We start from the raw sequence: 14,567 nt of genomic DNA on the forward strand, positions 1-14,567 counted from the left end.
CTGTGGTTTTTGTCTGACCCTATGCATATAGTGGGATATAACAGATCAGTGATAGAATTCATGATTATCTGAATTTGTGGATAATTCAAACATCTCCCCAAAAATCTTTTTTTTCTGATAGTTGACACTTTATGGTTTTATTGTAATCTAAAGGCATATATTTTTTTATCAACTCACTTTTCATGAAACTGCTCTTTTGACCATTCTGAATTACAACATATAATTTGATGTGTCATCTGCTTTCAACCATGTACTGCTTCCCCCCCTCTGACTGAAGTCAGTGCACTGTTTTTTCCCTCTCATGTGACTCAGAACATTGTTTTTCTTCACTCTTAGTCAATGCAGCGGTCTCTTGTATTCAGTTTTGCATTTGCAAGCATAAAAAGTAAATTCTGCTTTTCAACCATTTCCACTTTTTGAGAGTGTTCTGGTTCCTAACTCAGCAAATAAACAAAGGGTGCTGTGTAGGCAGTCATAATTCTTACAGTGTCGGGATCCTGAAGTTCACCACTTGAAAAAGATCACTGGAAGTAAGACTTTCTAATAAGAGTTCTTGATTATTCATTCTCTATTCACTGTGATTTTCTGGGGTTTTATCTTAACCATTTCTTCCTGGCAGTGTACAACTTTGCAGCTGAAGGAACAAGCAAATAACAGAACTTTCAGTATCAGTAAGTAGAGAATTTGCAGTTGCTACAGGATCGTGCAGTCATCACAATCACAGAGAGATTTTCTGTTTTCAAAAAATACTATCATTGGTGTGTTGAATTAAAGTAGAAGAAGATGAATTAAAAATAATCATGAATGATCCAGAGTTCAATAGTGGAAGTTGCTACTTCTAGGGCAGAACAGTTTCCCCTTTGAAATGTAGAAACTGATCTATTTTTAAAAGGCTTTTTTAAAAAAAAAACCACAGCTGTGGTTTTGCAAGAAGGTTTTAAAAACAGTAATTATAGTTTTGGAATGGCTTCAGTTTTGGTTTTCCTTAATGCAGTGCATAGTTGCTTGTTACAAAATCTGTCCTTTTCTCAAAACTGGAACAGAGCTGGTGTGATTCACTCATCCAGGAATGGGCAACTTGGAGTCTCCAGATATTGTTGGACTGCATTCTCATCATCCCTTGGCCAGCAAAGCCAACAGCATGAGGCAATGGGAGTTTCAGCCCAATAAGCTCTACAAAGCCATAGGTTTAGGTTTCTTTCTCCAACACTTGTTTCTAACAATATTTCCAAGTATGTGTAATATATGACTGCAGGTTGGTAACACCATCCTAGGCATGTTTAATGGAAAGTAAATTTCACTATGCATTCAATTAATCTTTAAAATATATATTTAGGATTGCAGCATTAAATGTACTAGGGGAAGTATGTGCAGAGAAGAGAAAGCAAATACCAAAGTTGTTGGATTTTCAGCGTTTCTCAACATCGGGGTCAGGACCCTTGGGGGAGGTCACCAAAGACCATCAGAAAACACTTATTTCTGATATTTCTTAGGAACCCCTTTGGCAGAGAAGACTGACGATCTCTCCACCTGTCCTTCACTTTCTTTTGGAAACAGACAGCAAATCCTCCCATCAAAAATACTGAAATTTGGGCGTATCAGGTATTTGTGCCAAATTTGGTCCAGTGAATGAAAATGCCTCCTGCATATCAGATATTTACATTACAATTCCTAACAGTAGCCAAATTACCATTATGAAAAAGCAACGAAAATAATTTTATGATTGGGGGTCATGACAACACGAGGAACTGTATTAAGGAGTTGAGGCATTAGGAAGGTTGAGAACCACTGACAGAAGCTTTTGTTTGCTCTCATCTTAGGGTTTTACTTCCCATAGACTATCAGAAAATGGGTAACAGTGTCAGCAACAAAGTAACTCAGGAAGCTGGGGTGCCAGGATGTGGACCTATTTCTTCACTCTTCATAAAACTAAAATCTTGGTCTGTAATGTGAGACACTTGGGTGTGGCTCTCCAGCCTGTCAAACTGGATTTGATGTTGTCTGCCAAAGGAAGCCAAGTGGGATCAGGATTGTGGCCTGGCCAGATTCTGCAGGTTTGGTGAAACGTGGTCTTGTTGCCTGGAATATCCCATCCTTGTTCTACCTGCCATTCTGTACTGGCCCCTCATTAAGAGTTGTTCCAATTGATTGGCTATGTTATCTTTCACTTAAAGTATTTCCACATGACCACGAGTGGCTTGTACGTATATAAACTAAATGTTTTAATGACTATTAGCTGGAGATCAAGGCATACCTTTCCCTTGCCAGAACAGGTTACAGCTGCATTTGGACTGATCCCATTCATGCATGGATCCCAACCCACCAGTAGGAGGCCAGTTCTCAATCTTGAGCTAGATCAACTAACTCCTCTTTTTAATTATTATGTTTATCAGAAACTTAAGGTGGGGCCCATGACTCTACCTGCTTGTGGCCTCGTGACCTCACGTTAATGTGGAAAGTCTCCCACAGATTATTTACTATGTATGCCATTGTATATTTACATAATGAAGGGACTGGAATGGGCTGGGGCACCAAAGAAGGCGTGAAGTTTCCTGGTTTGGAGTATCGGGATTATTATTTGCAGGCTCCCAAGGAGTGGCAAGGAACAGAACTGAGCTGGGATGGACACAAGCAAAGGAGAGCAGTGAAAGGAAGAGAGGAAAGAGGAGGGTTGGTCAAGACCAGTGGAAGGACAGAAGGAACAGTAGGGTGCTGGAGAACAACATGGGAATAAGACAGTAGCAGGAAGTCTTAACTAAATCTGGCAGAAGTGGAAGAAGGAAGTGATACCTTTGGTTACAACTGAGACATCTATTTGCTTATGATCTTGCCAATGCGTAGTTTTTGAAGACTGCACATGCACAAAATTGTTCTCCTCATTTTTCTTCTACCAATAATTCAAGAGGAAGATTATTGAACTACAAGAGCGCCAAGCTTGGCAAATTTTTCTGAGATGGGATTCAAGTTATGAAAAGTTATCTGGTCTGTCTGAGCTGAAAGGAGACAAACACACATCAGCCCAAGACAGGATTTTTCAGTAGCTGTTTCCTCTTCACGCTTTTTCTACCCAACTCTGCAAAGATGGATGAATTGCTGACCGTGAAAATTGCCTGCCTGGCTGGCGTTTTGGTGATCACACTTTTTTGTGGCCTCATCCCATCCCAAGTCAAATGGTTCCAATTCAACATGGCCAGAGGTGAGGAATTGATGAAAGGGATGACGGGGGAGGTCTTCCAGTCTTAAGTGTGGCTTGGATGTAATCTATCTAAAAGAACTACGAGTATAAAACATCAGACTGCAAAATGGAGGCCATGTGTATTTCATTGGGCAAAAAGTTCTGTCCATGGTACTGGAATTATTGAGGTCAATTTTGTGTGTGTGCCTTCATGTCATCTATTGACTCATGAAGGCGAGAAATAATCAGAAACGGATTTGCCAATTGCTTCCTCTGAATTACAAACTGTAGCACTTTATATTCATTAGTAGCTGCCCATTCAAGTACTAAGCAGGACTGACCCTGCTGAGCTTCCAACACATAGGATGCCTCTATTTCGGCTGTAACATATTAAAATATATATCAGCTTTCCCCATAACTATTTTTTTACATAATCAAATTACTTCTGCCTGTATAAGAATTTTACCAATGAGGGTAAATAATTCAAGCTGCAAAAAAAGAATTACTGTTTTCCCAATTGAACTCTTCCAACTCAATACGTATCGTCCAAAATTTTAAAAAGCAACCTCAATTCAGCACTCAAATAGTTCAATGTACAGAAATTGACTATTCAAAGTTCTAACGACTGAGCCTGAATGAAGAAGTCAATCCATTTCAGTTTCACGTTTATTTTTCTTTTAAAAATATCTTACATTATCTGCACTCAAGATAGGGGGAAACATTTCTAGATTTTTGGTTTATTGTTATCTTTTAGTGATGTGAACTTCTTTTCCATTCTTAATCTTAGTAGTCAAATTATTTATTGGACAGATGCTCTCTCTCTCTCACCATTCCTTATTATTTATGCTGGCTCGGGCTGCGGGAACATGCAGTCCAGTTTTTAAGGACTTACACAATTCCTATTATTTATATCATGCTATTTTTTTCTTGAAGAATGAAACAAGTCATTTAAACCATTTTCTTCCTGTTGTGAAAAAGTCAGGACCTGTTCTGCACAGAATTCACATATACTTGTTTTGCATAGAAAAATGCCATTCTCACAAAGGAAATGTTTTTTGTGCAGAAAGGAACAGTTCCTTGGCAGAAAAAAAAATCTGTTTTCTGTGTGAAACAATCACATGTGATTTTTGGGGTATTATTGAATATTCTTTCCATCCCTAATCTGACCTTCCTCACAGGAGCTCAGGGCAGCTGATGAGTCACCTCTATAAATTCTTCAGGACATGATAGACACTCTTGGCTTCTAACTACATGTGAATCTTATGTAATAGCTTTCCCTCTTCCCTTCATCCCTTTTAGGGAAGCATCGGCGCATCCTTAGTTGCATTGGCTGCTTTGCTGCTGGGGTGTTCCTGGGTGCTTGCCTAATGCATATGGTGGCCGATGCTTTGGGAGACATTCAAGAAGAAATTAAGAAGCGGCAGCGACAGGTGAGTGCCATTGCAGGTGTGTCTCATATTAGATATTCCTTGAAAATCTAACAGCCCATGGCTGAGTGGAAGAACTGGTTGTTGGGGACCCCCGTGTTGGTGGGACAGTGAAGTCTTTCTGGTCAACTCCAAGAGTCATCCAATGTACTGAACCCTAATCCCAAAATACTTCTCAAGCTACTTTAAAATTTGGAATAAAACCTGATTTGGATTGACTGTCATACTGATATGATATTTACCAACTGGCCTTGCGAAGAAGGCTCTAGTACAGGTTGTTTAATCTCTTATATAAAGCGTACAAGCAGAAATGTTCCATATTTTGGATTTTTCTTAAATACTTACATAATCTTGGAGATGGGAATCAGGTCTAAACATGAAATTTATCTATATGTTTCATATTTATCTTATACACATAGTACGCAGTGTAGCAGTGGGTTAAACCCTTGTGCTGCTAAACTGCTGACCTGAAAGTTGGCAGTTCGAATCCACGGGACAGAGTGAGCTCCCATTGTCAGCCCTAGCTCCTGCCAACCTAGCAGTTCAAAAACATGCAAATGTGAGTAGATAGATAGGTACCACTTCAGCAGGAAAGGCATAAAGACACTCCAAGCAGTCATACAGGTCACACAACCAGGAGGTGACAATGCAGGCTCCTCAGCTTGAAAACAGAGAAGAGTGCCTCCCCAGAGCCAGAGATGAGCACCGCCTCCAAAGCCGGAAATGAAAGGAGAAGCCTTCGCCTTTACCTGTGTGGGTCTCATTGTATTCTAACAAGGCATTGAATGTTTGCCTGTATCTGTTTACATTGTAATCTGCTCTGAATCCCCACAGGGAGAGCGATGGAATACAAATAAAGCATTATTATTATTATTATTATTATTATTATTATTATTATTATTATTATTATTATTCTGTGCATGAAACAACGTTTAGGTACATTGAGCCATCAAGAAAGCAAAAGTGTCTCTATCTCAGCCACTCATGTGGAAAACTTTGGATTTTGGAATATTTCAGATTTGGGAATTCCAAATAAGGGAGACTCAATTTGTTTTTCTAAATTTAAATGGATTAGGTAACAAAAAATTGGAAACTTCTCCGCTGGAATCTCTGAAGAACTACTGTAAGTCAGATTAGGTGACACTGTACTGGATTGATCTAAGTTGACATCATATTTGCTTCCAGGTCTGACTTCTCACCTTTGCTTACTTTTTTGCATTGTGATCGTGCATACTGTGAATTTGGGCAGTGGTTCGGACAAAAAAAAAAAAGCACACACCATTCTTTGAAATAAAATTTCAGTACCAACTTGCAATGATCTCACAATTGAAAGAGATGAATTTAGATTATGAAGACATTCCAAATTGCTTTAAATCTGTGTACAGCTTTTCACTGCCTTCATTACAGCACCAGTCTAACTCTGCTGTTATGTTTACATACAGGGAGTTTCCACAAACAAACTGAATACCACCTCTGATGACAACGGTGATTCTGATGTAAGTATGTCAAGAAGTATATGATCAAGTTTAGACACGGGGAAGGAATTAATTTGGTCTCATTATCATGTAAATTTAATTTCACACCTTTTAAAAACAATGGAAATCAAGTTCCTGTTATCTTTTGTGATTTGTAATTTTACATTTTTTTCAGTGAATTCTGCTTTTAGGAAACATGCAAAATGTGCATATAATAGCAAAGTGAACCCTGAAAAGGAATATATTAAGGGAAATTATATGTTTAAAAATATTTCTAAATAGAGGGTATAAGGCAAAAGTGCATCCATTATTGGATGTATTAGGAGAAATGTGTATATATTTTATATTAATTTAAAACAAAATTACCCAGTTTTTGGGGTTTGGGTTTTTTCGCATTAATAAATTCTTTTGCCCAAAAGAAAATTCAACAAAAATGCATGAAAATGCATATAGTTTCACTCATTGGGAAAAAATGTTTACATTTGTACATGAAAAAATGAAATATGTGAAGATTTATATCACTAGTAAATCATTACCTAACACTCAACTTGGTGGATGTTAAAATGATAACATGTTTATTATAGTTAAACTGCAAGGTGTTATGGATGATGAACTATTTTTAACTTTAATTTCAAGATCGGAGTGAGATTAGCATCATGATCTTGTTCTTTGTATGTTTCGTAACCTGTTTTAATTGTCTGATCTTGCTCACATGTGGTTACAATACTTCTGCAGCAGAAGAGAAACCACAGTAAACTCCAGAGGACTTATCTTGATCGTTCTGTTCTGAAAATCTGTTGTGGTTTTACTTCTGTTTGGTTTTGATTAACCGTTTAAATAAATTGATTATTGTTCTTTTTAGGTTGAAGAATTCAGTAAAACAATATCAATGAATAACATTCAGATGGAAATGCTTAGCTCACTTTGAACTGGAATATATGGCAGTGTGGAGTCAGATAACCCAGTCAAAGCAGATATTGTGTGATTTTCAGCCTTGATATTCTGAGTTATACGCTCATGTAGAAAGGCCCTAAGACAATGAGTTTTGTTGTAGAAGCAGTATGAGAATACTGCTTTCATAGGCAGGATCAGTTTAAGACTACAGAGGCATAAATCCAAAGTCTCCATGAAGTTTATTTGGTCCCATCACTACTAAATCAAGGATAGCCAAAGATAATATGCAACCATGGCTCCTTTTGTGGTCCATAAGGCCCCCAAGAGGTCAATTGATTTTTTGGGGGGAAAGGTTCAAATATTTGTTTGCCCCCAAAAGTCCTTTCCTGTGCCATTTTAGGTCAGAAGAAGCCTATTTCTAAAATAGGAAGTGTGGTGATTTCCAGTCATTTCCTGTTGCTAAAAAATACTTCTTTGAGACTTGAAGTGGTCCAAGGTCACCAAAAGCAATGTCTCTCATGCTCCCAACATCTCTATAAACAATACCTCTCATCTTCGCAAAGTCTCCAAAAAATAATGTCTTTCATACTCCCAAAGTCTCCAAAAATAATGACTTTTGTGATCCCAATATTTCTAAAAGCAATACTTCTCATACTCCTAAACTGTCCAAAAGCTGTGCCTCTATTTCCCCCAAAGTCTCCAAAAACAATACCTCTCATGCTCCTAAGGTCTCCAAAGGCTATGACCCTGGTTCTTGCAAGGTCTCCAAAACCAATGACTTTTGTGCTCCCAGGGTCTGAAAAAAGCATGCCTCCTATGTTTCCATTGGCTATTTCAATATGAAACAACATACATTTTGTGTGCAGGAGTATGTGGGTGCATGGTGTCTTGTGGAGGTGATATACTCCCCTTGCTTCTCATTGTTGTCCACCCTTGCTGTAAAGAATCTAACAAGGCTCTTCTAAAAATAAACCGGTGATGGAAGGATCTTGTACATTACTTCAAGCCCCTTTGTGAGAGGAAAGTCATAACATGTAACAACCAAGAAACTCCCATAATCCCTTGCCATTGGCAAGACCTAGCTGATCTTCTGGGAGCAGAAGTTCAGAACACCTAGAACAGTAGTTCTCAATCTTTAGTCCTCTGGGTGCTTTGTACTTCAGCTCCCACAATTCCTAACAGCTGTTACAATGGCCAGAATTTCTGGGAGTTGAAGTCCAAAACAACTGGAGAACCAAAGGTTGAGAAACACTGATCTAGAAGGTCATAAATGTTTCCCTCTGCAGGTTAGCTGTTAGTGGAAATCCAGCTGCACTCAATGCCCACATGTAAGACCTTCCATGTACACAGAACTTGTTTTTACATGTTTCTGTTTACACTGAAGAACAACTATATTTTTCTTTCTACAAAACAGAAATAATACTAGTGTTGCAAACAATGACAACAGGAAACAATTTGGCTGATAGAAGCTCTTGACTTCCACCTGCTGGTTTAACTTTAACATTGACACCAGGAGACTTGTGACTTGATCACATGGACTTACAGATTTATATCGATTGCAAGGGGGCCCCTGGTGGCACAGTGCGTTAAAGCGCTGAGCTGCTGAACTTGCGGACCAAAAGGTCCCAGGTTCAAATCCCGGGAGCGGAATGAGCACCCGCTGTTAGCCCCAGCTCCTGCCAACCTAGCAATTTGAAAACATGCAAACGTGAGTAGATCAATAGGTACTGCTCCAGCAGGAAGGTAACGCCACTCCATGCAGTCATGCCGGCCACATGACCTTGGAGGTGTCTATGGACAACGCCGGCTCTTCGGCTTAGAAATGGAGATGTGCACCAACCCCCAGAGTCTGTCACGACTGGACTTAACATCAGGGGAAAACCTTACCTTTACCTTTTATCGATTGCAAATGGCTCTGTGAAACTTTTACTCCTTCCCATCCCACTGTTTTCTTAAAGCGTTCCTGACTCCTTGTTACCTGCCTTCACATTCATCACATGGGGGAAAGCTTGTCAAGTCCTCCCTGCTTTTCCTCCTTCTCTTTCAGTCAAAAAAATTCTCTTTTTCTCTTCTGCCTCCACATCCTCAGCCAAACACTACTCTCAATTGTTCTCTGTCTGCAGCAGTTCCTTCTCACTTTGCAGCAATGAAACAGGACAAGGAAGGATACTTCCCATCCCACGTGTTTTTAGCCTTAAAAAGTGGATCAAATAGCAGTAGCACCTCAAAAGACACGGTGAGAGTTCCCTCCTTCAGGCTCATTTCAATGCTGAATGGGAACACATGATGGCTGGAAGTAGTTCAATGTCATGTGATAGACTCCGTGCTTCTCCATCATTGAAATGAGCCTGAAGTGTCCTTGGATGTGGAAATAACATGATGAAGTTCTTGGTTAAACATCAGTAGCCCTTTAATCCAAAACCTCTCTATTGATGCAGGATTAATTGTGTAGCTCTGACTTGTTAGAATAAAGCAATGGATGGAGGCACTCACTGGGCTAGACACAGAAAGCAGACTAACAAAATAATCTTATGATACCAACAGAAAATCTTGTGCATCCTGAAAACTAAGGCCGCTTCCACACATCTGAATAAAATCCCACATTTTCTGCTTTGAACTGGAATATATGATAACCCAGTTCAACACAGATATTGTGGGATTTTCTGCCTTGATATTCTGGCTTAAATCGGTGTGTTGAAGGGCCCTAAGACATTATCACATAGACTTTCATGGGTAATATTACAGTAGAGTCTCACTTATCCAACATAAATGGGCCAGCAGAACGTTGGATAAGTGAATATGTTGGATAATAAGGAGAGTTTAAGGAGAAGCCTATTAAACATCAAATTAGGTTATGATTTTACAAATTAAGCACCAAAACATCATATTATACAACAAATCTGGCAGAAAAAGTAGTTCAATACGCAGTAATGCTACATAGTAATTACTGTGTTTACGAATTTCGCACCAAAATATCATGATATATTGAAAACATTGACTACAAAAATGCGTTGGATAATCCAGAACGTTGGATAAGTGAGACTCTACTGTATCTGATTCATCAGATGCACAGAACACCATTCTGTATTTAATCTGTTAGCCTTCTAGGTGATATAAAACTTTCCTTTTTTGAGTGTAACAAACTAGCATGGCTATGACACTGCAAATTAAGGCTCATTTTATTTACTTCAATTTCTTTTCCTTTTTGTTTCCTCCCCATGGCAGGGATACCCTTTTGGCGAGCTGATAATCTCACTCGGCTTCTTCCTCGTGTTTATTATCGAGAGTGTGGTTCTTCATTGCTGTCCCCGGGCTGTTCATGCCCACGGCGACCATGAAAGTCAAGACAATCACAAGGACCTTCCAGAAGCCCACAGCTCGTTGCGGGCGTTTGTGCTCTTCCTCTCATTGTCCTTCCACTCAGTCTTTGAAGGCCTAGCTATTGGAGTTCAGAAGCAGATAACAGCAGCCATTCAACTTTGTTTAGCAGTGCTCATTCACAAGGCCATTGTGGTCTTCAGCTTGTCACTGAAGTTGGTGCAGAGCGGGACCAAGGTCCGGTGGAGACTACTTTACCTGGTGGTCTTTGCTTTGATGTCTCCAGCTGGCATCGGCGTGGGCATCGGCGTCTCACTTTCCAATAGTGATGGGAGCAGCCTGGCTCAAGCTGTGCTGGAAGGATTGGCAGCGGGAACTTTCCTCTATGTCACCTTCCTGGAGATTCTTCCATACGAGTTGCGGTCACACGAAAGTCCCCTCACCAAGTTCTTCTTCATTAGCCTAGGCTTCTGTGTCATGGCCGTCATTGCCATTTGGGCATAAAAGATTGTTGGCATTGTGATGCCTGGAGAAACATTTGACAGCTACATCTCAAGGCTCTCCTGAGCTCGCACCTTTCAGACACCATTGTATCTCCATGTCTTGGTGAGAGATCTGAGACTGCAATGGAGCCCATGGTGGTGCAGTGGGTTAAACCCTTGTGCTGGCAGGACTGCTGACTTGGAGGTTGGGTTGCTAAATTGAAGGTTGCTGGTTCAAATCCGGGGAGAGCATAGATGAGCTCCCTCTGTCAGCTCCAGCCCCCATGCGGGGACATGAGAGAAGACTCTCACAAGGATGGTAAAACATCAAAACATCTGGGCATCCCCTGGGCACCAGAAGCAACTTGCAGTTTCTCAAATTGCTCCTGACACACACAAAAATGGCTACCTTGCATAGGGACCAGTTGTCATTTAACTCTTCTTTGCTTCTTGTTCTACTTGAATTTGCTAGTTTTTGTCTTTTCCCTTTCCTTTCTTAAATCCTTAAATTATTTTAAAACTGTAAATTTCCTAAGTGTGTCAATAGAAAGGTCTCATTGAACCCTATAATCTACATTGCATGACCTAAGGAATTGATCCCTTGAACCCACCTTAAACTTAAGGGAGCCTGTCCATGCAGTGGAGATTTGGGTCATGGTCATGTGGGGTACATAGTCTGTACGGCTTCAGAATGACAGGGACAGAAATCAACTGTCCTCTTAAGTTGGGTGATCAACAACCAAGCTGATCAGACACAATCACACCAATAGTAGTTATTTAATGAACTGTTCAATGGTTGACAAAGTTACTTATTTTAGTTGAACACCTAAAATCATAACAATTGTAAGAGACTTTAAGTACTATCCAGTCCAACCCCATTCTGCCATGCAGAAATACACCATCAAAGCACTCCTGATAGATATCCAGCCCCTATTTTAAAATCTCCAAACAAGGAGGCTCCAAAGCAATGTGCTCCACTGTCGGACAGCTCTTGCCATCAGAAAGCTTTTCCTAATGTTTAGGTGTATCAATTAATAAGATATTCTGTAATGTTGTTCACTGTTTTTCTTTGTGCATTTGTGATAGCTTCTTCAGTTTATGTATCTGTGGTCAAGACCCTTCCCATCTGTATTTGCAAGTTCCTCTGACAACAAATACAATATCTGGTATTTGTCAAAGGTGTTGAATTTTAGTTTTCAGAAAGCATTTTTTTTCTAACATGTAGATATAATTCACAAAATCTGTTATTGCATCACAAACCATCTCACTTCATTATTCTTTTATATACAAATATACAAATATACAATATACAATATACAAAACAGTTAGGCAATTCTGCCTTCCCCGTAGATTTCGAACAGGAGTCCTCAAACCTTTTAAGTGGAGGGCCGGTTCACGGTCCCTCATACTGTTGGAAGGCCAAACTACGATGAAATAGTCTAAAATTAGGATTGTTGTTGTTGTGTGCCTTCAAGTTGTTTCAAACTTAGGTCAACCCTAAGTCTAAAGTTTAGGACAGGTACCAGGTAAATGACCTTGGAGGGCCACATCCAGCCCAAAGGCCTTAGTTTGGGGACCCCTGGCTTAGAATAAAGTGGAGGGAAGATTTGTGCTGCTGTAATGCCCAATAATTAAACATAATATTCTCTGTATAAAATAATATTATCTGCAAAAGGAAGGGGCCTGAGGCTGTTAGGAATTTATTTATTCATTTACAGTATTTATATTCTACTCATCTCATCCCGAAGGAGACTCAGGGCAAATTACAATGCACATATAAATGGCAAACATTCAATGCCATTATTAGACATACAACATATAGACAGACACAGAGGCAATTTAACATTTTTCCAACTTCCACCTTCATGAGGGTATGCTTGATTCTGGCCACAGGGGGAGTTGCCGCTTCATCGTCCGCTGTGGCACCGAGTCCTTTGATGGTAGTACTTCCTCATTCCTTTCTGCACACTGCTGGCAGTTTTTACAGTGTCATAAATTAAGTTAAATTAACCTCCCTGCATAAGTGATAGCTAGAATTTCCTACTCAACAGATGCAACTGTTTTTCGAGCTGCTTAAGGTGAGCAGCGAGCTAGGCTATTAACAGTCAGGAGCTCAATCTGACCCAGGCTTCGATTCCATGACCTCTCAGTCAGTAGTGATTCATTGCAGCTGGCTACTAACCAGCTGAGCTAGAGCCCGTGGGAGTTGAAGTCCAAAACATCTGGTGGGCCAAAGTGTGCCCATGCCTGGTATGTTTGGTAAGCATAGAAAACCTTTCTTAAAGAATTAAGTAACATATTTCCTTTTTCTTACTAGCTGTGCCTTTGTGTTCAGCTCAGGTCTCAATACGATGATATACACTTTGGGAAGAAAGATGAAAGCCAGTATTCCCGAATTAAATATTAAGATAGAAAAGGCTGCCACTGGGGCCATATATTTTCTCGCTGCATTCAGACAGGCTGCAACAAAACTTGCCAAAATGCTGAAATGCATCATCATGCTAAAGACAATCCGCTTGGTGTCATTAAAAACATTGGGCAACCTTCTGGCAAAGAAAGAGGTGGTTAAACTGATGATGGCCAAAAGACACGGGTAGCCATTGGCAGTGTAGAAGAAGACCGTGGAACCTTCTTTGCAGTACACTGCCATCTGTTCAATCTGAGACTGCTTGTCAAATTCTGGAAACGGAGGAGAGGTTGTCAGCCAGACAGCAAATAAACCAGTTTGAATAAGGCAGCAGACAATAGGGACTGATATTCCTAGTGTCTTCACTACCCATTTCCATATCTTGTTTCCCGGTTTTGTGACCCTGAAGGCAAAAAGCACAGTGAGGGTTTTCCCCAGTAGACATGAAAGAGTGGATGAGATAAGGATGTCATACACAGTGTGTCGCAGAAAACAGAGTGCCTTTCCAGGCTGCCCGAAAAATAAGAAGATGCTCAGAAAACAGAACAGTAGAGAACAAAGTATAATACGGGTAATGTTCCAGTTGTCAGCTTTCACAATGGGAGTATTGCGGTGTTGGATGAAGCTCCCCATCACTAGCAATGTGACCAGAGAAAAGAAAGCAGCAGAAACAGCCAAAGCTATCCCCAAAGGTTTGTCAAAGGATAAGTAAGTTATAACCTTGGGAATACATTGAACCTGATCTTTGCTTGCATATTGATCTTCTGGGCACCTCTCACAATGTTCCACATCTGAAAAGAATATAGAAGTCTTCAAATTACAATAGCAAAAATACACAAAGATTTGTTTCACTAAAATATGACACATCTGTCTTCACCTCTCTAGGAATTTCTAGGTCTTCCAGTGTAATTCTGGCCAAGCTAACTATGGAGACATGCTGAAGGATCTAGAAATTCCCAGAAAAGTGTTAAAACTGGCAGTTTTGTATTGATAGTTTGTAGAAAATTTCCATGGCCTTCTGAAAGGCATGAGAAATGGAATCTGTGGTGGAACAATTTCAAGAAACATACTTACTGACTTAGGCAATCCCTCGTTGTCCGAGTATGATGGTCTCCCAAGTGTAGTATCTTGGCGATGAGTACGTAGGTGACTGTAGAGCCCTATTCTTGAACCACATGTTCTTCCACAGTGAGGACATGGGTTTCCCAGTCAGGGTTGACTTGATGCACTTTCCTCTTGGCACTTTTCTGCCTTTTGCCCTCCATTTGTGCCTATTCAAATTCCACATCACTGCTGGTCACAGCGGATCTCCAGCTAGAGTGCTCAAGGGCCAGGGCTTCCCAGTTATCGGTGTCTATGCCAAGACACCGAGAACTGCTTTGGAAGATG

At 40.2% G+C, this 14,567-nt stretch overlaps 1 protein-coding gene across 1 annotated transcript; it reads left to right on the top strand.

Moving 5' to 3' along the window:
• Positions 1 to 1,675: 1,675 nt before the first annotated feature.
• Positions 1,676 to 11,949, top strand: slc39a2 (solute carrier family 39 member 2). The gene is made up of 4 exons (XM_003223881.4): positions 1,676 to 3,196; positions 4,475 to 4,605; positions 6,045 to 6,098; positions 10,197 to 11,949. Exons 1-4 carry the CDS (start codon positions 3,082 to 3,084, stop codon positions 10,791 to 10,793), a joined length of 897 nt encoding a protein of 298 aa, XP_003223929.2. The 5' UTR covers positions 1,676 to 3,081; the 3' UTR covers positions 10,794 to 11,949.
• Positions 11,950 to 14,567: the final 2,618 nt, after the last annotated feature.

The sequence above is a fragment of the Anolis carolinensis genome, chromosome 6, assembly GCF_035594765.1.
Source record: "Anolis carolinensis isolate JA03-04 chromosome 6, rAnoCar3.1.pri, whole genome shotgun sequence".
Lineage (NCBI taxonomy): Eukaryota > Metazoa > Chordata > Lepidosauria > Squamata > Dactyloidae > Anolis > Anolis carolinensis.

Bases quoted from the DNA above. Each gene is read 5' to 3' on its own strand.
- slc39a2 (XM_003223881.4), top strand. From the start codon at position 3,082: ATGGATGAATTGCTGACCGTGAAAATTGCCTGCCTGGCTGGCGTTTTG. The intron at 3,197-4,474 runs GTGAGGAATTGA...CATCCCTTTTAG, and splicing joins CCAATTCAACATGGCCAGAG to GGAAGCATCGGCGCATCCTT. The intron at 4,606-6,044 runs GTGAGTGCCATT...GTTTACATACAG, and splicing joins TTAAGAAGCGGCAGCGACAG to GGAGTTTCCACAAACAAACT.